The 23,152-nt window shown below is 42.0% G+C and overlaps 1 protein-coding gene across 1 annotated transcript in view; it reads left to right on the plus strand.

The window, feature by feature from the left end:
* RAPGEF5 (Rap guanine nucleotide exchange factor 5) overlaps window positions 1–23,152 on the plus strand; it is a 259,477-nt gene that overhangs the window by 56,337 nt on the left and 179,988 nt on the right. The window contains exons 4-6 of the mRNA XM_055124161.1: window positions 3,580–3,701; window positions 5,739–5,907; window positions 21,755–21,821. Coding sequence (XP_054980136.1) covers window positions 3,580–3,701; window positions 5,739–5,907; window positions 21,755–21,821 — 358 coding nt within the window. The remainder of the gene's footprint in view (window positions 1–3,579; window positions 3,702–5,738; window positions 5,908–21,754; window positions 21,822–23,152) is intronic.

Consider the following 23,152-nt stretch of genomic DNA (forward strand, 5'->3'; position numbering starts at 1 on the left):
CAGGCACATTCCCTCTTAGTCTCCCTCTCCTTTTGGGTGTTATCGTTTGCAATACAGGTACTAAACAGCCATCATGTTATAAAGGATTTGGTAGATGAAATTAAAAGCTCAGTGGGTGCCCTCAACAGTAGAATGACAACAGCCAAAGAATCTTTTATCCAGGTTAGAACTTGTTTAGAATATAGTGGGACAGAAAGAAGCCAGGATACATTTTGCTATCTTATACACCCCCGGACCAGGTCAGGATCTTCTTTCTTTTTCTTTTTCTTTTTTTTTTTCTAGGGGAGAGAGGAGCACACCCAACAATGCTCAAGGTTCACTCTTGGCTTTGTTCTCAGGGATCACTCTTGGAGGAGCTTTCGGGGACCATATGTGGTGCTGGGGATTGAACTTGGGTCAGCCACTTACAAGTCAAGTGCATTACCCACTGTACTATCTCTCCAGCTCCTCTTATTTTTTAAAAATAAGAGTCAGGGCTGGAGAGTTAGAGCAGGAGGAGTTAAGGCACTTGCCTCACATGCAACCAGCCCAGGTTCATTTTCTGACACTACATGTGATCTCCCAAATCCCACCATAAGTCATCTCTGAGCACAGACCTAGGAGTAAGCCCTGAGCACAGCCAGCTGTGGCTCCCAAACCAAGATAATTAATGAAAATAATGAGGGTGAATTAATGTTCTGGATTCTAAGACAAACTGCTGATATTGATAGTTCCCCAGGCATCGCCAGGAGTAAGACCTGAGCATTACTTTGTGTCACCCTAAACCCCAAAAGCAAGCAAACAAAAACTAAAAAAAAAAAAAAAACAGGGTCTGAAAGGATAGCACAGCAGGTAGGGCATTTGTCTTGCTTGCGGCTGATCTGGGATTGATTTCCACCATCCCATATGGTCCCCCGAGCACCACCAGGAGTAACCCTGAGCATCACTGGGTGTGACCCAAAATGCAAAAAAGAAAAAAACAAAAAAAACCCAAAAAACAAAACAAAACAAAAAACTTAAAAAAATAACAAAGTGTTGACATGATTGCCTGGTGTACCATTTCCATTTGGTAGCAAATGGAGGTCAGGTATTTCTTTTGTCTAACAAAAGAAAAACTAGTGGCAAAACTTTGATATGTCTTCTTTGCCTATGGCACGATAGAAAAAGAAAACTCATACTAGTTTCTGAGACTTCAAATAAGTACATAAACACCCCCAGCCTATTTTTATCTGATAGTTGGGTTCTGTCTGCACTCCCACAAATTAATTACTAAAAATCTCACTGGAGACAAGTGGAGCCAAGAGAAACCAAATTTTGAGCTCCAGACATTGTTCAAATTAATGTATTATTATCGCAAACACTATGGCCTTGTTCCCAATCACCTTCATATCACAATGTTCCTACCTAGTTCTGTGTCTGTCAGTAGAGCGACATGTACTTGGAACAGTTTCTGGCTTCAGTGCAAGACTGAAAATTCACTGGGGGTAAGAACTGCTGTCAGTATCCACATTGCTCTCTTCCCACCATTTCTTCCCCACTGTTCTCACCTAAACCCTGGGGATTTAGGCATTTTAACTAGATTGCTGTAGACTAGTGTGATAGCACAGCAGGTAGGGCGTTTGCCTTGCACGCAGCCGACCCGGGTTCGATTCCTCCATCCTCCTTGGAGAGCCCAGCAAGCTATCGAGAGTATCTCGCCTGCACGGCAGTGCCTGGCAAGCTACCCATGGTATATTTGATATGCCAAAAACAGTAACAACAAGTCTCACAATAGAGATGTTACTGGTGCAAATCGATGAACAATGGGGACAACAGTGCTACAGTGCTACAGTTGTAGACCTGGTGAGCAAGTTGGGGAGTAAGTGTGGAAATGCAAAGGCAGTTCACTTCGTGTATTTGCCTTGGTGCTGTTAGTGACCAACTTTGTTATAAAACCTCTACTGATGGTTTCCCTTGGTGCAGACAGATTGTTGAAATGAATTTGAAAATAAATCTTGATGAATTGGGGGTGGGGTTTGGATCCAGCACTTCAGAGAGAGTAGCTTATTTCGGAAAGATGACGGCTTTCTTATGAACTTAGTTTGCTAGTGTAATACAGAATTTGAGCAAATGGCTTCACTCCCTACTCACTCACCTCATACCCCATCCAAACTGAGCAAATCCTTCTCTATAAGAAAGTAGAGGTGGGAGACTGGGGATATGTGATCACCAGCATTGCCAAGGGGCCAGGTAGGAATGATACTCACCCAACCATGATGGATCAGATACTGTCTTCACCAGATTCTCACCCCCTCCCCACCATGCCTCAGCACAGCTTTGAGAAGCTCTGGTGAGAGACTTCTTCCTCCTCACCTGCAAACAACAGACATGCTCATCCTTCTAGCGATTAGGTTGGTTTGCCATTTGACACTTTAATTTGTTTAGTAAACATTTGGTTTTGCCCTGTTATAGGTGGTGTCAAACACAGAATGAGGCTGAGAAGCTGTATTGTTTTGAGAATAAGGATTAAGATGATACAGTGTTCAATCTGTGCTTTATAAATGCCTGATGAGCCCAAGGATGCTGGCTAATTGACAGAGGTGTTGAGGAATTAATTAACACTTTGAGCCTTTAACATGAAAGGTGTCCTATAGAATTAGAAGTTAATATTGACTGTTGACTCTAATTGCCTGTTTTGTTGTGATGTGTTTTCTCATTTTGTTTCAAAAACTATCCATTTATTTGACTGTTAATCTTTCTAATGTTCTTCTGCCAACCTGCCCCTGAGCATGTTTGCTATTGGCTTAACTGACAACATCTCTTCATATAGTGACACTTTACCAAAAAACATAAATAAAAGGGGCACCTTTTTCAAAGCCTAGAATATTTGATTAAAATATCTCAGCATAACAGTTTGCTACCTTATTTTTTCCTGCACTCTAGAAAATGTAACCCCTCATAGCATTTTTTCTTACTTTTATTTGTGGCAGGGCTAATCACAAAAGGTAGCAAGTGAGCGATATTTTTCTATTTTGGATATGCACATACATTGAGCATCTTTTGATGCCAGAGTACCAAATACAAAATAAAGAGAACCACTTCTGGGCTCAGTGGACTACAATGGAGGGATAAGAAGAGATTAGTCAAAGAGACCAGATCAAAAATCTGTGAATGGCTAAGCCAGATTTTATGTTTGAGCCACCATCAATTTGAGATACTTAGCACCTTATCAAGGCAGAGGCATTATCTTTGCTTAAAAGGCTGATAAGTTTATTCCTTCATTTTTTCAAATATTATTTTGTGAATGCACTGAACAGCATGAAGTGTTCCAATTGTTTAAAGTCCTTGATCTTCTAGATCATTTTCAAGTGAGAAAACTAGATGTTATTCATCTGTAAGAATGTTTAATTATTAAACATGAGGTGATTTGAAGAGCAAATACAATAGAATTTGACTAAGCTTCTGCAAGGAAGTGATATTTGAGCAAAAATGTGAAAAATAGTAAATGCCATTATCCTTGAGTCACTTAAAAAGCAAGCATGTGAAAGAGTGGTGTAAAATTTATTTTCTTCCAGCTAGTGAGGGCCAATACTTACTGTGAACGGTTTAACCTCTGTCCAGGAGAAGCTGCGTTGGGTGTGAACTGGTGGACTGGCTTCTAGAACATTGTCCATTTGTCCAGTGCAGATCTATGGCCATTGGAGTGTGGCAGCTCCTTCTGGATATGGGGATCATGTCATCAGGTGAGTGCTGTATGCTTGAAGGCACAGATTCATTATTTTACCAAGCTACCAGACTACATGCACTTGCTTTTTTGAAGGATATTGTCATCTGGGTGGAAATAAATATTTCAGGCAAACATCTGAATTCTCTCTTATTTTATAAATAAGTGACAATGTATCTTTCAGTATTTCTCTCACACATTTTAGAAAATCAATAAGGTACTTGCTAACTCTTAAATAAGTGCCTGTAAGAGTCATTCCCTTATTCCCTCCCTTCTTTACTCAAAATACAACTCAAAATTAAGAAAACAAAAGATTTTTTAATCCTTTGTTCGAGGTGGAAGATGTGTCCAAGAAGTGCTCAAGGGAGCTGGGACCATGTCCTGTGATTCTTGGCCGCCTATCTGGTCCAGTGGTTTGGTTCATAGGCCCAAGAATGTGGTGTTGCCCAGGGGACAGCCACAGCCACATCTGGTGGTGCTTGGGGGACTGTGTGGTGCTAAGACAAAACCTGGGATGGGTGCACACCTGGATCTGCTGGATCCCTGTACTAGTTTTTTTTTTTTTTTTTTAAAGAGCGGACATCTGAAGATGCTGTAAATAGGTGATTTATTGCGCAGTACTTGGAATAATCAGAAGCTGATTTTATGAGTAGAATGTGTATGCCATTTTAATTGGCTAAGTAATCATGAACAGTTAGAGACATGACCTGTGAAAATGAGCTGTTTAAGAAGAACAGAAAATAGATATTAACTAGAAGCTAAAATAGATGGTGGATGGCTCTGTTTTTAGCTGGGAGGGAATTGAAGGATTAGAAGTTAAGCCATGCCATCTGTATTTTATTTTGTTGGGCCACTCAGGTGCTTGGTGGGTTACCATAAAGGTCTCTTTTCTTTTTTGTTTTGGGAGGGGGAGCAGGAGAGGGTGGAGATGAGACCTCCCAAGAAGGTCTCAGGCAAGGGGGGGAGTGGGAGTTCCCAGTGATGCTTGATCTGTTGGGCCAACTGCTTGAATGCTCAGGCCGGAGGATGCAGACCCCCAGGATCACCTCAGCAGTGCTGGTGGGAGAGTGTGTGGTTTCCTCCTGCGCCTTACCCTGACAGTGCTCAAAGGGTCATGTGGTTCCAGAAGTTGAACTGGGGTTGCTCTGGCCGTGAAGAGCATGTGCTCCTGAATGCAGGAGTGCTCCCCCACCCCCAAAGGCCTTCTTTTCTATATTTCATAAATATTGAGGGTCAGAGAGCATAATGAGATGCAGAAACTCAGACTCCAAGTGTGAGAGAGTGGTACTGATGGGTTGTGGGTATGAACTTAGGGAGTCAATGAAACCTTGCACCTGATACTCTTTATTTAGCAAATTTTCTAACTACCCTTGAATAATGTTATTTATTTGCTTGTCTGGATTTTCATTAGCAAACTGTTTTGTCTTAAAGTCTCCAGTTCTTGATTTCTTTAGGACAGCAGTCCCTATTGGCAGTATTGATATCTGTGGCTGGGTGATTCATTTGTAGATCTATCCTGTGTTCTATACAATTTTTTCCAGCATCCCCATACACTCCTCGAATGCCACTAGTACCCCGTAGTTGTTATTACCAGAAATGTCTACAGATATTGGCAAATGTGCCCCCCCCAGGGGCAGGGGGTGGGGGGCACATTTGCTTCTGGTTGAAAACTACTGACACAAAACCACTTGACATCATATATCTGTGCATGCACCACAAAATTAATGAGATGCATTATCTTGCTTCAGACCACTACATTTTTTTCCCTCCATTTTCTTTGAAAGGCTATTGATTTCATCTATCCTCAATGCAGACAAATTATAAAATAAATGTGAATATACTGGGAAAAGCTTCAAGTAATAAAAACAGATTGGTCAGTAAATCCTTTTTTAATTCAATGGGAATGTGAACATGAATGGGCTGAGAGTGTATCGTTATAGTCCTAGCCTAGGCTTCTCCCTAATAATTGATGAGATTTTCAACTCACTATTAGGTTTTTGATTTTCTAAATAATGCACTTTCAAAAGCTGACACCCATCTCTTTTGTTTCCCTCAGTGGACCAGCACTTATACTTTCAAGACACCTATGTTTTCTATCAGTTTTCATCCGATGAATGCAGCTATTTGTACTGTGAATTTGAGCGAGAAGAGGAATGGCAGAATGGTGTCAAACTCTTACTGCAACTTGTGCCTCTCATCCCTGCTAGACCTGGCATCTGTGAACTGTAAGTAGTTGATCTTTTGTTTTGTTGCTTGATTATCCTCACTTGGAGAATATTTAGTGCAGCTCAGGACTGTCTTCTGCTCTTGAAGATCACCTTCACCCATAAAAAGGCAGTTACTCTATTCCCATTTCTCAGATTCACGTTCAGGAAGACAAAAACCAATTGTTGAAAATTAACTCCCACTAATAAATGGACACATTAAGATGCAGATCCCAGAAGTCTGTGTCTCACCAGCTGCTTCTAATTTAATTCTGCTCTATAAGTAGAGGGTGTAAATTTGGAGTAGACTTGGTTGGGCTGAAATTGGATAAAATCATAACTCATATCGTATCCACCATCCAAGTCGTGACTCCCCTAAGAAAGAGCTCAAGAGAAATTTCTGAAAATAATCTAGAAGCAACATTTGGCAAATTAAAATACGTGAATCATTATCACATGAAGATACTGAATCACCATATGATTAAAATGAATTAAAATTAATTCATCAGAACGTCTGGGAACAGAACTTGAGTCATGCTATGGCAATTCTGACGTGCCTTTGTTAATCCATAGCATTAAGGAAAGGTTTATTTCAGCACAAGGAATGGCAGATTCAGATTTCAGTTGTTAGTTTTTACACATTCAGTTGTCAGAATATGTTCCCATACTGTGACTGAGTTCTGTAAGATTCCCAGCACTAATGTAACTCATAGATAAGAAATGAAGCTCCTGATGCAGTACCTACAAACATAACAATGATAAGTTACTCTATTTTGCTTTAAAATGACAAATGGGGGGTGGCTAGAGTAATAGTGCAGCAGGTAGAGCGTTTGCCTTGCACTCGGCCAACCCGGGTTCTATTCCCAGCATCCCATATGGTCCCCCGAGCACCGCCAGGAGTAACTCCTGAGTGCAGAGCCAGGAGTAACCCCTGTGCATCACCAGGTGTGACCCAAAAAGCAAAATGAGTTTTTTTTTAAAATGACAGTGGATACTGGCTTTTAGAAGGGGCCAGAGAGATAGTACAGAAGATAAGGTGCTTGCCTTTGCACACAGCAGACCAGGGTTCACTCTCTGGTACCCCAAATGGTCTCCTGAGCCCACCAGGAATGATTCTTGAGTGTAGTACCAGCACTTTGCCTGAGCACTGCCAGAGCTTACCCCCCTCCCAAACAAAAAACAAACAAACATAAAAACCCTGACTACTTGAAAAGAAATATCAGAATATTAGTGAAATGCTTTATTAAAAGATTTGGTTGTAGACGACACATTGTATATCAGGAACTATGCTAAATGTCCTTTTGTCTACTATTTCATCTTCAGATGAGTTCCTTAGTAGTACTACTATTACCCTTATTTTAGAAGCAAGGAAACTGAGGCAGAGGTGAGGTAACATGGCACAGCAGTGAATGGGGTGTGAGAGTGTGAATCTGTATCTGTCTCTAAAACCCATGCTTTTAATACCTGCTAAATATTCCTCAGAGTTCCGGGGGTCAATCTAGCTTTCCCTCTGAGATGCAATAAGCAGAAACTATATAAAAATTGTTAGATTGGGCTGGAGAGATCTCTCAACCGGCTGAAGTGCCTGCTTAGCAAGCGGGTGGCCTGGGTTCAGTCCTTGGCATTGTATGGTCCCCCAAGTACCAGTGGATACGCACAAACACAGAAACAGAAAGGATTCACTCTGAAAAGGCTATGCATTTATTACCTCAACCATTGTTCATGGAAGTCTTCACAATGACAAAGCAAAACTTCTGAAATAATTCATCTTTCAACCAGCCTAAATTTAAAACATTTTCTTGTAGTGGACAGTGCTTTTAATGCAAGTCAGAAGTTTCCAGAGAAAAGTGATAGGTCAGTTCGATGTAAATTGAGCAAGATTTCTTTGTCTCTCTTTTTTAAAAAAATAATTTAAAAAGTTATTAAAGCACTATGGTTTATAAGTTATTCATATTTGGACTTTAGACAGCACCGGTCCCCCCACCAGTATCTTCTTCCTTCCACCGGAGCACCCAGGCTCCCTCCCCCCAGCTCCTAGCCCCCCACCCCCAGGCTGCCACCCTGACAGGTACCAACAACCAAAATTTATAAAGTTTGGTGTTGAAGTTTGGTGTCTGGGTCTCTTGTTTTCAGTTCTAAATATCCAAACACATTCCGCTTTGATGCACAGTCAATTCTTGTCTCATGCCAGTGTGTTCTGAGCTTTTCTCTGACTCTTTTCTGTCTAGTCAATTGTACCCACCCCTCAAGGGGGAGCTCCAGTCCTATCGAGGCTGAAACACTATCCCAGTGGCAACTGTCCATATTAGTCTTGCATTTCTCCTTGTTTATACATTTTGATCCTTGTGTGTCCATCTTCCTTCATCCTAGGTTAATCTCTCGTTCTTGTTCATTCCATAAAATAAAGCTTTCTTACGTCATAGCAGCTTATCTGTTCCTAGCTGAAAACCCAGTTCTGTGGCCCTTTGAAAAAAACTCAGTGTTTGATGGCTATTAAAGTCTGGTTCACCAGACAAAAGGCCATATGGCTCTCCATTTGGCCCTTTTAATTTGCCATCCTTTTTTCTAAATCACTTTAAGATAACTAGAGTAAGCCACTTAATATCTCAATGAAAACACAACTCCATTCTCCCTAGGTGCATTTTAAAAAAGAACAAAGGGAAGCAAACTTTTTTATTTCATCTAAAGAAAAGAATAAACAGGAAGCATTAGCTAGAGCTGCTGCAGATTTCTAGGCTGATCTGAAGTAACAAAACTTTTATTCTGTACCAGGTAACTGTTTTTTCAAAATTGAATAGAACATTGTCAAGATGGTTTGTCAGGGTGATCTCAGGGCGGTGGGCTGGGGATGAGGGGACACTAACAGTCACTGCACCTCTTTTCAAACTGAAAACCAAAGCATATCATTCAGATGGACCTTTCTGTACCTTCTTTGGGGGTTGGAGGCTGCAGCAATTAGGAATGTTGAAGAAGCAGTGAAAGGCAGGCTCTCCATTCCCTCGGGACAGTGAGACCTCTTCTGCTTCTGACTCTGCCTCAGTGTAATGCAGGCTGTGAGAAAGCTTTGCGCCTTCCGTTTAGTGCATTTTGGCAACTGCCAGTGTGCTGCAGTGGAATTGGGAGGGTTCTGAAGAGGCTGCATCTGGTGTAAAGCGCTCAGCTCCTCCTTTCTGGGCAGTTAACCGGGACATGGTTCATTCGAGTTGTGGGGAGGATGACCGATCTCGAATCCACACTGTCTGTACTCAGACGCGTAGAGAAGAGGGGAGCTTCTGTGTTTTTCTCTAAGTGACCTATTGTGTGTGCGCTTGTTTTTCTGGGAAGTGGATGGGAAGGAGTTTGGGAACCTCTGCTATAGATAAAGAAGCAGATGGGCCCTTGAGGTAGGTGGCACAGTGCAGCAACGGAAATTGGACGATGCCTGGTATGTCGAGGCAGCGTAAAGCAATGTGAAGTAGCTGCAGCAGTGGGCACAGCCAGCGGAATTCAGATATTATGAGGTGGGGTGCCAAGGTTCACATGGGCACCAGGGCATCTGCCAAGCCATTGCAGCCAAGGCATAGCATTATCTTCAAATGGAATAAAGAGAGTAGCTTATCTGAACATAGAAGCTACTGATATAAATAAAATGTTGTTTACTGACATAAATCAATTCCAGGTGGGTTTTGTTTTTTTAACCTGGATTTGTAACAGAATTTTTGTTCTTCTTTTGCTCAGTCATGTGCAGTGTGTATGGGTTCATGATCTGTTCTGTGGTAAAACAGTCCTCCATACTTGAGAAAATGTGGAACAGCGGGCATGGACACTTTACCCACGTTCCCTTGGTAGTGACAACAATAATCCAAACAATAATAGCAACACTTGCCTACCACATACAAGGTGCTGTTCTGAGCATTTGACACATAATGACAGTATAATAAGTACACTTGCAGGAATCCAACTCTCTCTTGCCACGTCCCCCTCAAGTCTGCCAACTTCCCCCCAAGTCTGGAATTGGATTTTTTGCTACCTTTGAAAAGGTAGTCTCATAAAGTTGCAATCATCTGGAACCTATAGGACTAACGCGATATTTAGCAATACTTGCATCTCAGATATACACCATGAAAGGGTGCACTAAATTATGATTGTAGTTGTGCAGCAAAATAGCTTAAAAGCAAGCAATTGTTTAGTATTCATTTATGCTTGACATTCCCGTCCAAGACGGTTGTCACCTGCACTAACACACTTGCAGTCCAGCAGAGCTGACAGGGTCGGTTTGATTCCAAGTTTTAGGGCCTGAGTATGTCCAGAACCTATCTGGCTGGGGTTGTGCACTTTCGAGGAGAGGTAGGCATCAGGGTTCCCCTGATACTTGGCTACTCTGTTATAGAATGTTCAATGATGGTCTATGTACTCATCGTTCTGGTCTTCACAGTTGAGGGAATGGAGGCAAGGCAGGTTGTTATATAATTTGCCAAGGGATCAGCTTCTTCCATGTTCCGTGGCAGTTTTGTATCAAAGGCAGAAAGCTTGGCCGAGAGTCTGATTCAGTTATTGGGGTGGAGAGCTGAAAGGGGAATATTAGAATTTTTTTTGTGAAGTACTAAAGGTGATGCTCATATACAGTAAGATGAGGTCGACTGTTCTAGAAAGTGAACCAGGCCAGAGAGATAGTACAGCAGGTAAGATGCTTACACTGCACATGGTTGACCCTGCTTTGATCCCCAGCACCCCATATGAATTCCTTAAGCACAGCCAGGAATAATCCCTTGCACCAAGCCAGAAGCAAACCTTGAACATACTGGATGTGGCCCCAAACCCAATAAATTAATAAGTTAATAAAGAGAACCTTTCAGGATGAACTCTGTTAAGTGACAGGAAATATGAAGGGTAATTAAATCAGACCCTTAAAATATTAGTTCTTAAATAGGATTAATATTAAATCAGTTTTAAAATATTGTTAAACAAAGTCAGGCTAACAACAAAGCCAGGTTAATATTATCCCTAAAGAGTTTATTGAGGATGTTGTTATTGTCACTTAACTGGTACTTTAAATTCCATAAATTTAGCCTCATGATTATTTTAATCAGGAAATAATTTCTTTGGTAATTGGATTTACTCCTCCTCCCAATCATTAGGTAAGGAAAAAGGGCAAGGAGCAGAGGACCAGGGAAAAGACAACCACTTGAAACCAACACTCCACTAAAATAATTTAATTATTCACTAGGCATTTACCGGCCATCAGGTTTGTTTAAAGAGCTCTGCCTGGCCCTGTGATCTTCTTCAAGAGCTCTCCTCAGGCAAGCATTATTATGCCAAGGTTCAGATAAAGGAAAAATATATACATGCAATAAAAATAACAAATATGAGTAAATGGAATCCAGCAATATAATAAAATATCATCATGGGTTTAACAAGAAGAGCGTATAATTCACCTTTTTTGTTTTGAAAAGCAATAACTCCATAGATGCAGGAAAGCACTTATAAAAATTTGATAACCTTTCATAATTAAAAAAAATCTGAAAACTAGGAATAACAAAGGGAATTCCTTAATTTGATATAACTTAACATAAAACCTAAGGTTTTCATCATACTTAATTATGAAGGACTGCTTTCTTGCTAAGATGGGGATAAAGATAATTTTATCTTCATCACTTTTCCTCAACACTACCAATATCACACTGTCACTGTCATCACTGTCATCCCGTTGCTCAACGATTTGCTCGAGCAGGCACCAGTAATGTCTCCATTGTGAGACTTGTTGTTACTGTCTTGGGATATCGAATATGCCACGGGTAGCTTGCCAGGCTCTGCCATGAGGGCGGGATACTCTCGGTAGCTTGCTGGGCTCTCAGAGGGATGGAGGAATCTGCATGCAAGGCAAACGCCCTACCTGCTGTTCTATCGCTCCAGTCCATATCTCTTTGTAGATTACATAATTATATGCTTAGAAAGTCAGAAAAAAATATACCCCCATAAAATCCTTTTAGAAATAATGAGTGAATTTATTGAGGTTATAGGGGATAAAGTCAATGTATAAAATTTAATTCTATTTCTTGGACTAACACCAAAAAAGGAAAAAGAAACTAAACTATGAAATGTGTAAATATAAATCTAAGAAATTGTGGGTGAAGTTACATGCCAAAAACATATTTTTGTTCTTGTTTTTGGCCACACCCAGCAAAGCTCATGGGTTACTCCTCGCTCTGTGCTTAGGAATTATTCCTCATGGTGCACAGGAACCTTGTAGGATGCTGATAATTGAACCCAGGTGGGTTGCATGCAAGACAAAATGTCCTACATTCTGTACTATTGCTCCAGCCCCCCTGAGAAACTTTTAAAAGTATAGCTTTGCCAAAGTTAAGGGGCTAGTAGGTACTCAAGTGGGTAGGGCCCATGCATTCACCCAAGTTTGATTCCTGGCACCACAAAGTCCCTTGAGCATCTCTGGGTGAAGCCCTGGAGCCCCCAGCACAGCCAGGTGGCCGCAGTATCCCCAGCACCACAACCTGAGCAGCATTGAATTAACCCCCAGCCTAACAGGCTGAGTTTCAACAGTGCTCCCCTCCTCGCCTCTCCTCCACCCCCATCTCTCATCCCCCTCCAAAGTGAAACCATGCAAATGGAAAATCTATCCATGATCATAGATTGTTAAGATGTCATGTTTCCGTATCATGCTGACCTATCTTTGTTTAATGGCAGCCTTTTGATTTGTTGGTCTCATATTACCTACATAACAATGAAACCTACCTTGGGAAACAATTGACTTCTAATCAAGAGGCTATCCCAGAGCTCTGGCCTCAGATTTCTGTTCTTTCCTGCTCTCTAGATGTGGTCTCATCCAAAACATGGATTGAATATCGACTTCACAGTGAGAACTCGAGTTCTTATCTCTCCTCTGCACACTATAATAAATAGTACCATCACCACCTACTGCTGTGCCCTTTATTCTCCTGTTTGGCGTTTCCCTTCCTTCCAGGCATACATAAGCAACCTGAGAAATTCACTGGGCCTTGCTTTCTGGAAAAGTGCTGGGTTTACACCTTCTAACTGGGGACCTCAGCCCCAGTTACCCTTCCGATGTCCCATCGCTGTCCTTTGTACTCCAGACACTTCCTAATTAGATTCTCATTGTATGACCTTTGGAGGTCATACTGAATAAACAAACCTTTCTTATTAGAGCTTGCATGATGAGACAGAGCCTAAGTTTTGTATTATAATCTTAGGCAAAGAAAAATTTCCATTTATTATCATAACATGATAAAATGCTATGAAGTCTGTTGATCTTAGGGTTTGCTACTTGTCTCCCTCTCTCTCAAGGAAGCATTGTGTCTTCTGAAATTTCCATTGTTTTACTGACTAGGCTTAGTCCAGTTGTAAGCAAAGTGCTTGTCTTTACTAGAGCACTTCAAAATACAAGATTGGCATAGGAATTTTAACAAAATTTGAACTCTAAGGCCTAGTAGAATGAACATTTAGAATCTAGCAATTTAAATATCAAGCCATCCTCAAAATTTCCACATAAAATATAAGATACTAGGAATAACTCATTTTATTCCATTTTAAAAGAATAAATTGTTCCATATCATTAATGAAACATATCACAGTCACAATTTATTATTGTTTGAAACATTTCCTTAATAACAGAAGTAGAAGTCTGAAGCTCTGAAAAAATTGCATTCCCTTGGGAAAAACGTGAATAGTATTTATATTTTATGATATCAGAGATTATAAGAAAAGTCCAATATTTTCTTCACTCATTCCATTTCTTTTCTACCATAGAGATTTACTCTGCTAAGCAAAATAAACATATGTATGTTTATACAACTTGTAAATACAGAATATATTTGTTATGGGAGGATATAGATGGAACAATAATTAGGCGTTAGCTGTGATACATTTTTAAAAACAAACAAATTACCTCTTTACTGTTAAGTCAATTTTGGATGTGGTTAAAATTGAGCCCATGTTCCTTGAGGAACATTCTCTTTTGTGTTGACTAGCACTTGGCTGCTAATGATTACTTGGGTGGGGTGGGGGTGAGATCTAAGCTTGGAAAAAGACATTCTCTGAAGAGCTTTTCTTGTTTGACAGTCATCAAGTAAGGGAATGACATTGGTTGACCCACACAAGGTAATCAGGCATTGTCTGTGGCCCTGGTTCATTCCTTCTCAGCTAGGTGGAGGAATAACCTCACTAACCCTTTCTTCTGCTCAAGACTCATTCTTCTTTCTGGTCTATGAGTTCTGCCTCTCCGAAGAGTCTTGCTACTTATATGTTCTGGGTCTCTCACTCTCCATTGACCATTTTCCTTCAGCAAACAGATAGTTCTTTCGATCATCAGAGGAATTATATTTTCTTCTAGGTATTTATTCATCAGTTTTTGTTTCTACCCAAATTTCAACACCCTTAGCACAAAACCAAAACACTTTGATGGGTGGTGGGCGGCCAGAAGGGGTTGATGCTTGAGCCACTCCTGGCAGGGCTTGGGGGACCATTTTGTGGTGCTGAAGATTAAACTGAGGTCTGCTGGGTACAATATAAGAGCTTTACCTGATGTGCTAATTTCATGGCCTCATAACCAGCACACTCTTAACAGTAGCAGGGAGTGTGCAAACTGCTTTGACCTTGGGTTCATCTCTAGTTTTTTCTCTTTGTAGTCCACCACTTCCTGGGTTTTGCAGTGCCACTTATCAGAACCACATTTCAGATATTGCTTCTCCCAGGATACCTCTGACAATCACAGATCAGCCTAAGTGACTCTCACTTATGTTGACAGGGATTCTTAAAGATAGATTTTTTTTTTAACCCTGCTGGATGTTAGGATTTTTCTCTATCTCCTGTGTGTCACGGGACCATGTTTGGAAGATTCCTGTAGAGTTTGTTTGGGTTCTGGTTTATTCCATGCCCTAGAATTTCATCTGCCTCTAGAAGGAGCCATCTGAGGTTTGTCCAAAAAAATCTGTTTCCTCAAGCCTTCCAAACCAAACAGTCCAGATCCGGTCAGCATCAGCTTGGCTGTGTAAATGTGGGGGAATATATGTGTCAGGGGTAATAGCAGAAGGTGGTGGGTTCCCCCAAGAACATGTCTTAACTTTACAAGTTCTGATGTGAAAAACACTATGTTCTCTACTTTGGGTAGGTTTCAATCTGGAGGATCTACTGAAGGTGGAGGTTGATGTGCTGTGTGATTTGAAAGAAATATACACAGGCTCTGTTAAATAAAAGGTGGTTATGAACACATTTCCTATTTGCTCTGTCCATAACATTTGTATGGCTATTCTCAGCACAGTGCCTGCCCATACGTGCCTGGAAGGACATGAATGACATCTTTGCTAACTGGCATGTGCCACTTAGGATAATGTCCACCTCTTAAATATCTTGATTTCCAAGACATCTTGATGCATTTCACACAGTTTCCTCTGAAAACAGTGTGGTTGTGACTCTTGCAGCCTATTCATTATTGAGACATAGATAGAATGTGCGAGTTCTGAAAGTATTATCACTGTGCAAATGTAAAGTGATTTCATTTAATAAAATTTTTGAGGGGAAAAATGCTCCTAGTCTTCCACCATGGAAAATTAGGCAACCTCTTCTCCTGGGAAGGAAGTAGAGCTTTTTCTAACTTCAAAATGGTATTGGTTGTTCTTGGCTCTTGAGACACAAATGTTTTCATCCTACCCTGATTTAGAGTGTAGATGATCTCACTTGGTGAGCTTTATTTAAAAAAAAAAAAGGAATAATCTCAGACCTATTCTACCAGTTCTTTTGAAGGAATGCTAACAGTGAATATTGAGAACCCCTGCAGGGATACCAGTTAAATTCAAGTTGCTAGCGATTATACTAGACCTGACTGGCGAAAAAGTTTCCATTGCTCAGATCATGGTTCCAGAGTTCTGTGTCTGAAGACTTGTTATTGAAATTTAACACCACATGACTGTTCCACCTTCTCTGAGCTGAATTTGCTGGGAGAGTGCCCCAGGTGGGGAACTTCCTGCTCCTTTTTCTTTATGTTGCATGATGAATTGTGCAAGTATTGTCAAACCATCTCAGTTGGAAATTCTCACCAAGTCTGAGCTAATTATTAGGGAAAGTGAAGAGTGTGTGTATGTGTGTGTGTGGGGGGGAAGTGTGGGGGTGTGGGGGTGATCATTGTGTTGCAGTTGCTTAAGATCTTTTTCAAATTACCAGCTCTTTGATAATTGTTGTAAGAAAGTTATTTTTGTTAAATTTCAGTGGCAAAAGGTCACTGAAAGGAAGAAGCTGTAGGAGAAATCTGGAAGAGTGATGAAGGGGCTACAACAGCAAAAGGGAATGATTCTTGAGCATTAGCAAGGTCCTTCAGTTAAAAGACTAATATTGTGTGTGTGTGTGTGTGTGTGTGTGTGTGTGTGTGTGTGTGCGCGCACGCGTGCGTGTGCAGTGAGAGGCATCCTGGGATATTGATTCATTGTAGAAATTTTCTTGAAGTTTAAGATGCTTCGTTGATTTCTTAACAAATATTTCCTGAATATATTTTAGGGTGGGCTGGAGCAATAGCACAGTGGGTAGGGTGTTTGCCTTGCATGGGGCCGACCTGGGTTCGATTCCTCTGCCCCTCTTGGAGAGCCCAGCAAGCTATCAAGAGTATCTCGCACGCACGGTAAAGCTGGCAAGCTACCCATGGCGTATTTGATATGCCAAAAGCAGTAACAGCAAGGCTCACAATGAAGACGTTACTGGAGCAATGGGAATGACAGTGATACAATGACAGTGGTATTTCAGGGTCTAGCATGTGTTTTAATTACTGGGAATATAACAATGACCAAATAAGACAGAAATCTTTACTCTTACACAGCTTGTAGCCTAGCAGAAAAAGACAGTTTTATAAGCAAGCTTATATTGGCTAAAGGTGGAAAACTTTATGAAGATAAACAGAGTGGGAAATGAAGGATGTGGGTTAGAAAGAACCTCTCCAAGAAGTTGGCAGAAAAATGAAGGATGGGCAGTGGGGAAAGCAGCCTGGAACAGTTCTGAGGAAGGGTCCTCTGTGGAGGGAACAGACAGTGCAGACCAAGGCACACACAGTAAGGAAGAGCAGGGTGTTTGCCTGGAGCAGAGTGAAGAGAGGGGAGGAGAAAGCTGCCTGTAGGGTGCAGGTCTCAGGGCTCTATAGACATTGGCTTCGTACTGAGGGTGACAGGGAGGCATTTGAGGACTTTGAGCAGAGGAGACTCACATACTAACCTATGTGTTGACAAGTCCGCTCTGGCTCCTGGTCCTGGGAAGAGAGTATATGGCAGGAACTATAGTGCTGGCTATGGAGATACTGAGAAGTGGTTACATAGCAGCTAGAACCAGAAGGTAGATGGTCAGATTTCAGGATGGCGCAGTGGGGAGGGAATGTGGGTAGAAGGGGATTTGCAGGATGAATTCCTGGCTCTGTGCTCAGTAATCACTCCTGATAGGGCTCAGGGGACTATAATGCAGTGCTAGAAAGTGAACCACAGTCAGCCCCTTGCGAGGCAAGTGTCCTACTTCTATGTGCTGTACAACAACCCCTAGGACAGGGTGTTTGTTTGTTGCCTTGATTTGGTATGGGAGTTGGGTAGAATGGGAAGGTGTCTAGTTGGGACCAAGGCTTTTATAATTTCTCACAAAGGCACTCACCACTTGTATTGTGCAGAACTACCAAACCCAGAGACACCTTTTGTAGCACTAGGAATGGGCAGCTTCTCCGGGGAAGTTTCTGCATTAGACTTGGGATCTTGGGAAGCAGAAACCTGGAGAATGGGGTGTGTGTGCCATGGGACTAGAGCTCCTGCAGACCCTCCGTTACAGATATTCCTCCTGGAGTCATTCCCTTTCTCTTCTCTCTAGCATGTTACATGTTGCTGCTGGTACCTGATGATTCTGACCCGGGGTTGCCTCCCTCTCGGGCCTGACAAAGGCACTGCGAGCTGCTTTTCTCCTTTCATTCTCTGAGCAGCTCCATCCCCTCTGTGGCTTACAGGATTGCATGCAAGCACAAATGTTGGAGCCTCCTCTTTACTCTCCTGCTCCATCTGTTTGTCTCTCTTGATAGGATGCATGGGAGTTTTGTCATCACTGGGTATTGCTGAAGTGTATACATAAAATACACAAAATAATCAATTGAGTTCACTTTGCAAAAACACATTTGCCAGTGAAGGAGACTCTAACTTTTCTGGGTCTCCAAGCAGAGAACTCAGGAGGATGTTTGGTGAATGGTGGCGGCAGGGGTGAAGGAAGGAAAGTGAGTATGGAAGTTCTCGCTTCCTTTGCTTTTCAAGCTTCTTGCCTGACCCCACCTGTGCGGATCCCATGTCCTTTCTTTATACCAGGTGAGATACTGGTTCCTGCCGGGGCCCATAATCAGGAAAGGAAAAGCATTTCTGAGAATTTGGGGCCGGCAGTGGGGAGCGGCTCTCAGCAGTGTTCTGAGGTCCCTGGGGACCACTCCTAGAGAGACTTGGCTGGTGAGGCTGATGATTTAATGCAAAATCCTGAAGATATAGAGCTTCTTGGGCTCTGGGTCAGGGACCACCAAAAACCACTCTACAGTGCCCTGGGACATTCAGGACATCCCCTGGCAGTGATTCTAGGACCATGTGCTTCCAGGGATTGAACCCAGATCCGTGTCCTACCCTCTGTACTGTCTCCTAGTCCACACTTCTGACTTCTGATCTCCCTGCAGGCAGTGGGGTCATCCCTAAAGACTTAAAGTCTGGGGAATTTCAGGGTGAGATCTAGGTTTTAGAAGGATGATGGGGGTATCTAGAAGACTGGGCACAAGAGGAGAATCTGGAATAAGGCCGCTAAAGTTATCTGGTTAGATGAGGCCCTGGGCAGTTGGCAAGACTTGCCCAGGAAGGACCCAAAGAAAGCAGAACTTGTGGAGGGCAATGGTGGGGAACTGGTGTCTAATGGAGGAGAGGCAGGGGGGATACAGAATGGCCTCGAGATGAGGCTGTATGGAGAGACACTCTATAGAAGCAATGAGGGAGAGAGGAAGAGGTGTTCCATGTAAGATCCTCATAAGGGCGAAAATCACGTCTTTGCAGTTGCCGCTTAGAGTCACTGAAAGTCAGATGGAAAAATAATGTTAGCTCAGGGGAGATTCCAGGGCTGGAGAGATTTTAAGGCGTCCTGGGTGTAAATCATAATGATTGAGGCAATAAAGGCAGGAGACAGGCTGTGGGGCCGCTGCCGAGCGAGCAGAGCTCCATCTCCCTTACACACATTGCTTTGGAAAACGCCCTGGCCATGGTGTGTTTTGTTCTGGGAGAATGATGAAAGATAGTTTTGCTTCTGAACACGGACCAAATTATTCGTCACAAAACCAGCCACGGCTCAGCCATGACTCATGAAATAGCTATCATCAGCCGCATGCACCAGAGTTTCCCTTGGAATTTTGAGCTCCTTTCAGCAGGCGATGGAAAACATGCCTGTGGTGACACCACGCATGCTGGTGCGCAATGCCTCACACCTGTGAACTGATCTTTTAGATGTCTGCTGGGATCTGGGGGGCGTGAGGCAGCACCTTTCCAGAGGAGCCCGGCCTCATCAGCTGCTCTTTCAGCCACTGTCTTTGGCTCTTAATTTCCTGTCAGGTTTGTTCTGCCTCTTCAGCTTCATCAGACACCTCTCATGTGCTGGCTTAGGCTGGAAAGGGTCATAAATCTCTCCTCAGCATAGCTTCATGGCTCTGGAAACCTTGTCAGTGGATTCTTTCAATACAGAGTTTATTGTTTACAATACTCACTCTCAAGGCACTTTGCTTGGGAGGAACAGGGTAACTTGTTTCTGCTGTTTATCAGGCAGATTGCAAACCAACATTGGGAACTTGGAGCTCCTTGTTGTACACGGAGTTATTTGGCTGCATAGGCTTTATTTCATAGCCATATCATGCAGTTCTAGCAAAGGTAACAGTTTGTAATTCATCGCTCCAATTGACAGGGTGAGACTTTGTCTTTTTTTTTTTCTGTAAAAAATGTTTAATAACGTTTCTAGAAGCAGGGAGCTGATGCTCGAATTGATCAGACCAGATTTTCTCTTCTTAAAGAGCTGCGTCTTAGCTCTTGTACCCCCCACAAGGCTAGCACTCCATCTGGCCCTCTGCAGTTACTGAGATTGAAATCAATCATGGGACCGCCAAGCTGATAACTCCGCTCTGCAGGTCAATTACCGCCCATCCCTCCAAGTCCACAGAAGGGATTGAAAGGAATTACTTGTGGAAATAGATCTGGAAGACAATTATATATATTCAATTCGCATCATCCAGATTCTTTTTCCTTTGTCCAAGGCAGGTGGTTTGTAAGATATAGCTTAAGAACTAGATCCTTTCACATGTTAGTGTACATACTTGTCTGAATTTTTTCAGGAATTGCATAATGAAGGTGTTTTTCCTAAAGAAACAAATGAATCTTATACTACATGGTGTGCTAGATGTCTTTTTAGTTATTCAACAAATACATGATTTTCCTGGCTTCCCTGCTAATCATTGTTACTTTATGATAAGTGAAGTGATGTTTCTGTTATTGCATTGCAAACATTTGTTATCACAGGACTCGGAGGACTTAAGTACACCTTGCCACTTTGCGAGCATATGGTCATGAGTTCATATCCCCATTGTCCCTTATATTCGATCCTAGAAGCTCTGCTATTTGAACCCAATATCCCTGCTATCTGTGGTACCACAACTCAAAAAATACATATACATGAATACTATTGTTTAAATAATCATTTCTAAGGCTGGAGCAATGTACCGGTGTTAAAGCACTTGCCCTGCATGCAGCTGACCCCAGTATAGTCTGTGACACAGTTGGTTCCCTGGGAATCCCTGGACAGAGTTCAGGAGGCCTCAAGCATTGTCAGAATAGCTTGAGTAATCTCTGGCACTCTAGGGTCTGAGCCGCACTTACCCTCAGGCCCTTTATTGAATCAACAGCCCAATTGGCTAGCAATATCCAGAAGGGACCCCTGGCTTTATGAGCAACTGCTTGGAAGACTCTTCCCAAGCCCCCCTCCCCCACCTTTTTTTTTGCTCTCTTTGTAGTAGACCAACAATAGACCATATCATAGCAAATCAACTTTTTCCTTTCTATTATCTTTTTTTTAAATGAATCACCATGAGGTACAGTTACAGACCTACAAACTTTTGTGCTTACATCTCAGTCATATAGTGATTGAGCACCCATCCCTCCACCAGTGCCCATTCTCCACCACCAATGTTCCTAGTATCCCTTCCACCACTCCCTTCCACCCCCTCCCCCATAGCAAATCAATTTTGGTGGAATTAAGATCCATAGGGAGGGGCCGGAGCGATAGCACAGCGGGTAGGGCGTTTGCCTTGCACGCGGCCGACCCGGGTTCGATCCCCGGCATCCCATATGGTCCCCCAAGCACCGCCAGGAGTAATTCCTGAGTGCAGAGCCAGGAGTAACCCCTGAGCATCGCTGGGTGTGACCCAAAAAGCAAAAAAAAAAAAAAAAGATCCATAGGGAAGTTTCTTTTTGATGTTTTCAAATTTTTTAAATTTCATTTAGACTTAGAGGGAGCTTCGGTATTTAATCACCTTTGTTCATATCTACTTAGGCTGTGGGCATGCCCATATTTGTAAATCCAGTATGTCAGGATTATTCTGGGACTCCATTTGGAGAACAATATTTAATCCTCAGGATTGAATCTGTACAAAGAAGTTCTCGCTAATTGATTTTTGAAGGAACAGTGGGCTTCAAAATAATTCTGTTTCTCTGGCATCACTGATCAGTATGGTAGAGTTTCACTTATGTACTAATCTCAGTGTCATTATTTGCCCTTTGTTCCACATAATTCAGTAAAAAATTTTGAACAGCCAAAGCTGAAGCTTTATTTGTTCTGTTTTCCAAAGGTCTAATCAAAAAATGGAAGACCCAGAAGAAAGCAGTGATGAAATTCTTGCTCGTCTAACATCTGCGGTAAGATCCATGCAATTTCCCTATTGAGGGTGCAGAAGCAATGAGACTGGGATCATGCGAGGTAGTTTGGTTGGTGGCTCAGAGAGTCCTGGCCTGTGACTGCTCATTACTGTGGGTGGCCCCAGTCAAGGCAAAGGAGACAAAGGTATTGACGTACTAGACTATGTACAGGCTCTCCTGAAAGATCATAGATACTCCTGCTGGAAAGTTCCGGAACCTCAGCAGAGGCGTACTATCTGATTTTCAAAATAGAGTATGACTTAACCTAGGGAAAAATTGTGATCTACTGCACAAAGAAAGACTGTTTCATTCTAAAGGGGGAGGAGGGGAATCCCATGTAGCCAACAAATAGCTAGTTCATGGTTTTTTAATGTACTCGATGCAACATTTTCATGGTGTTCTTTTAAAGTCACTGATCAGAGTTGGTAATTATCTAGTTCAAAAGCCACCCATGGTCACTGGTCATTGAGTTCCAGCTGTGGGCAGGCTCCAGCCATTTTATCTTACAAAATCTTTATTTATTGGCTTGACTTTCTGGAATCTTATCAAGCCTTCCCAAAGAATCTTGAGCTGTACTTTGGCTGAATTACTAAAATGGTAATTGCTAGTAGTCATTGTAGATTGTTATATCTGTGGAATGAAACTGCTCTCACTCAGAGTTTTCTATGCCAAATCATGGCATTGGGGCACAGCTTGAAAGTTAAAACTTGCCTCTTTTATTCTATAATTTAGCCTAGAAATTGTAATTTTTTTTTTATTCAGTATAGAGATTATTGGTTTGAAACATGCCGTGAAATGTTAAACTTTGCAGTAGTTTTATAAAACACAGTGCTACTGAGGCCGGAGCATTAGTACAGTGGGTAGGGCATTTGCTTTGCATCCCGCCAACCTGAGTTTGATCGCCAGCATCCCATATATTCCTCTGAGCTCACCAGGTGTAATTCCTGAGCACAGAGTCAAGAGTAACCCCTGAGCATTGCAAAGTGTAAACCAGAAAACTAATATATATAAATTATTTTTAAATGGTGCTATCACTTATTTTACAGATATGACTATTTATTGAGGTTCAGTTATTTGCCTAAGTATAGCCAGCTAGAAAGGAGCAAAGCCAGAATCAAAAGTCAGTATTTTTTACTTTATTAATATGTTCTTTTAACTATTGTGAGTCAGTTTTCAAAATAAAGCTTTTGAAAACACAGGGGTATAGGCACTTGCCTAGGATGTGACTGTCCCCAATTTGGTCACTTGCATTGCATATGGTCCCCTGAGCACTGTCAGAAGTGATCTTTAAATACAGAACTGGGAATAAGCCATGAACACTTCTGGGTGTG

Source organism: Sorex araneus, chromosome 1 (assembly GCF_027595985.1).
Source record: "Sorex araneus isolate mSorAra2 chromosome 1, mSorAra2.pri, whole genome shotgun sequence".
Lineage (NCBI taxonomy): Eukaryota > Metazoa > Chordata > Mammalia > Eulipotyphla > Soricidae > Sorex > Sorex araneus.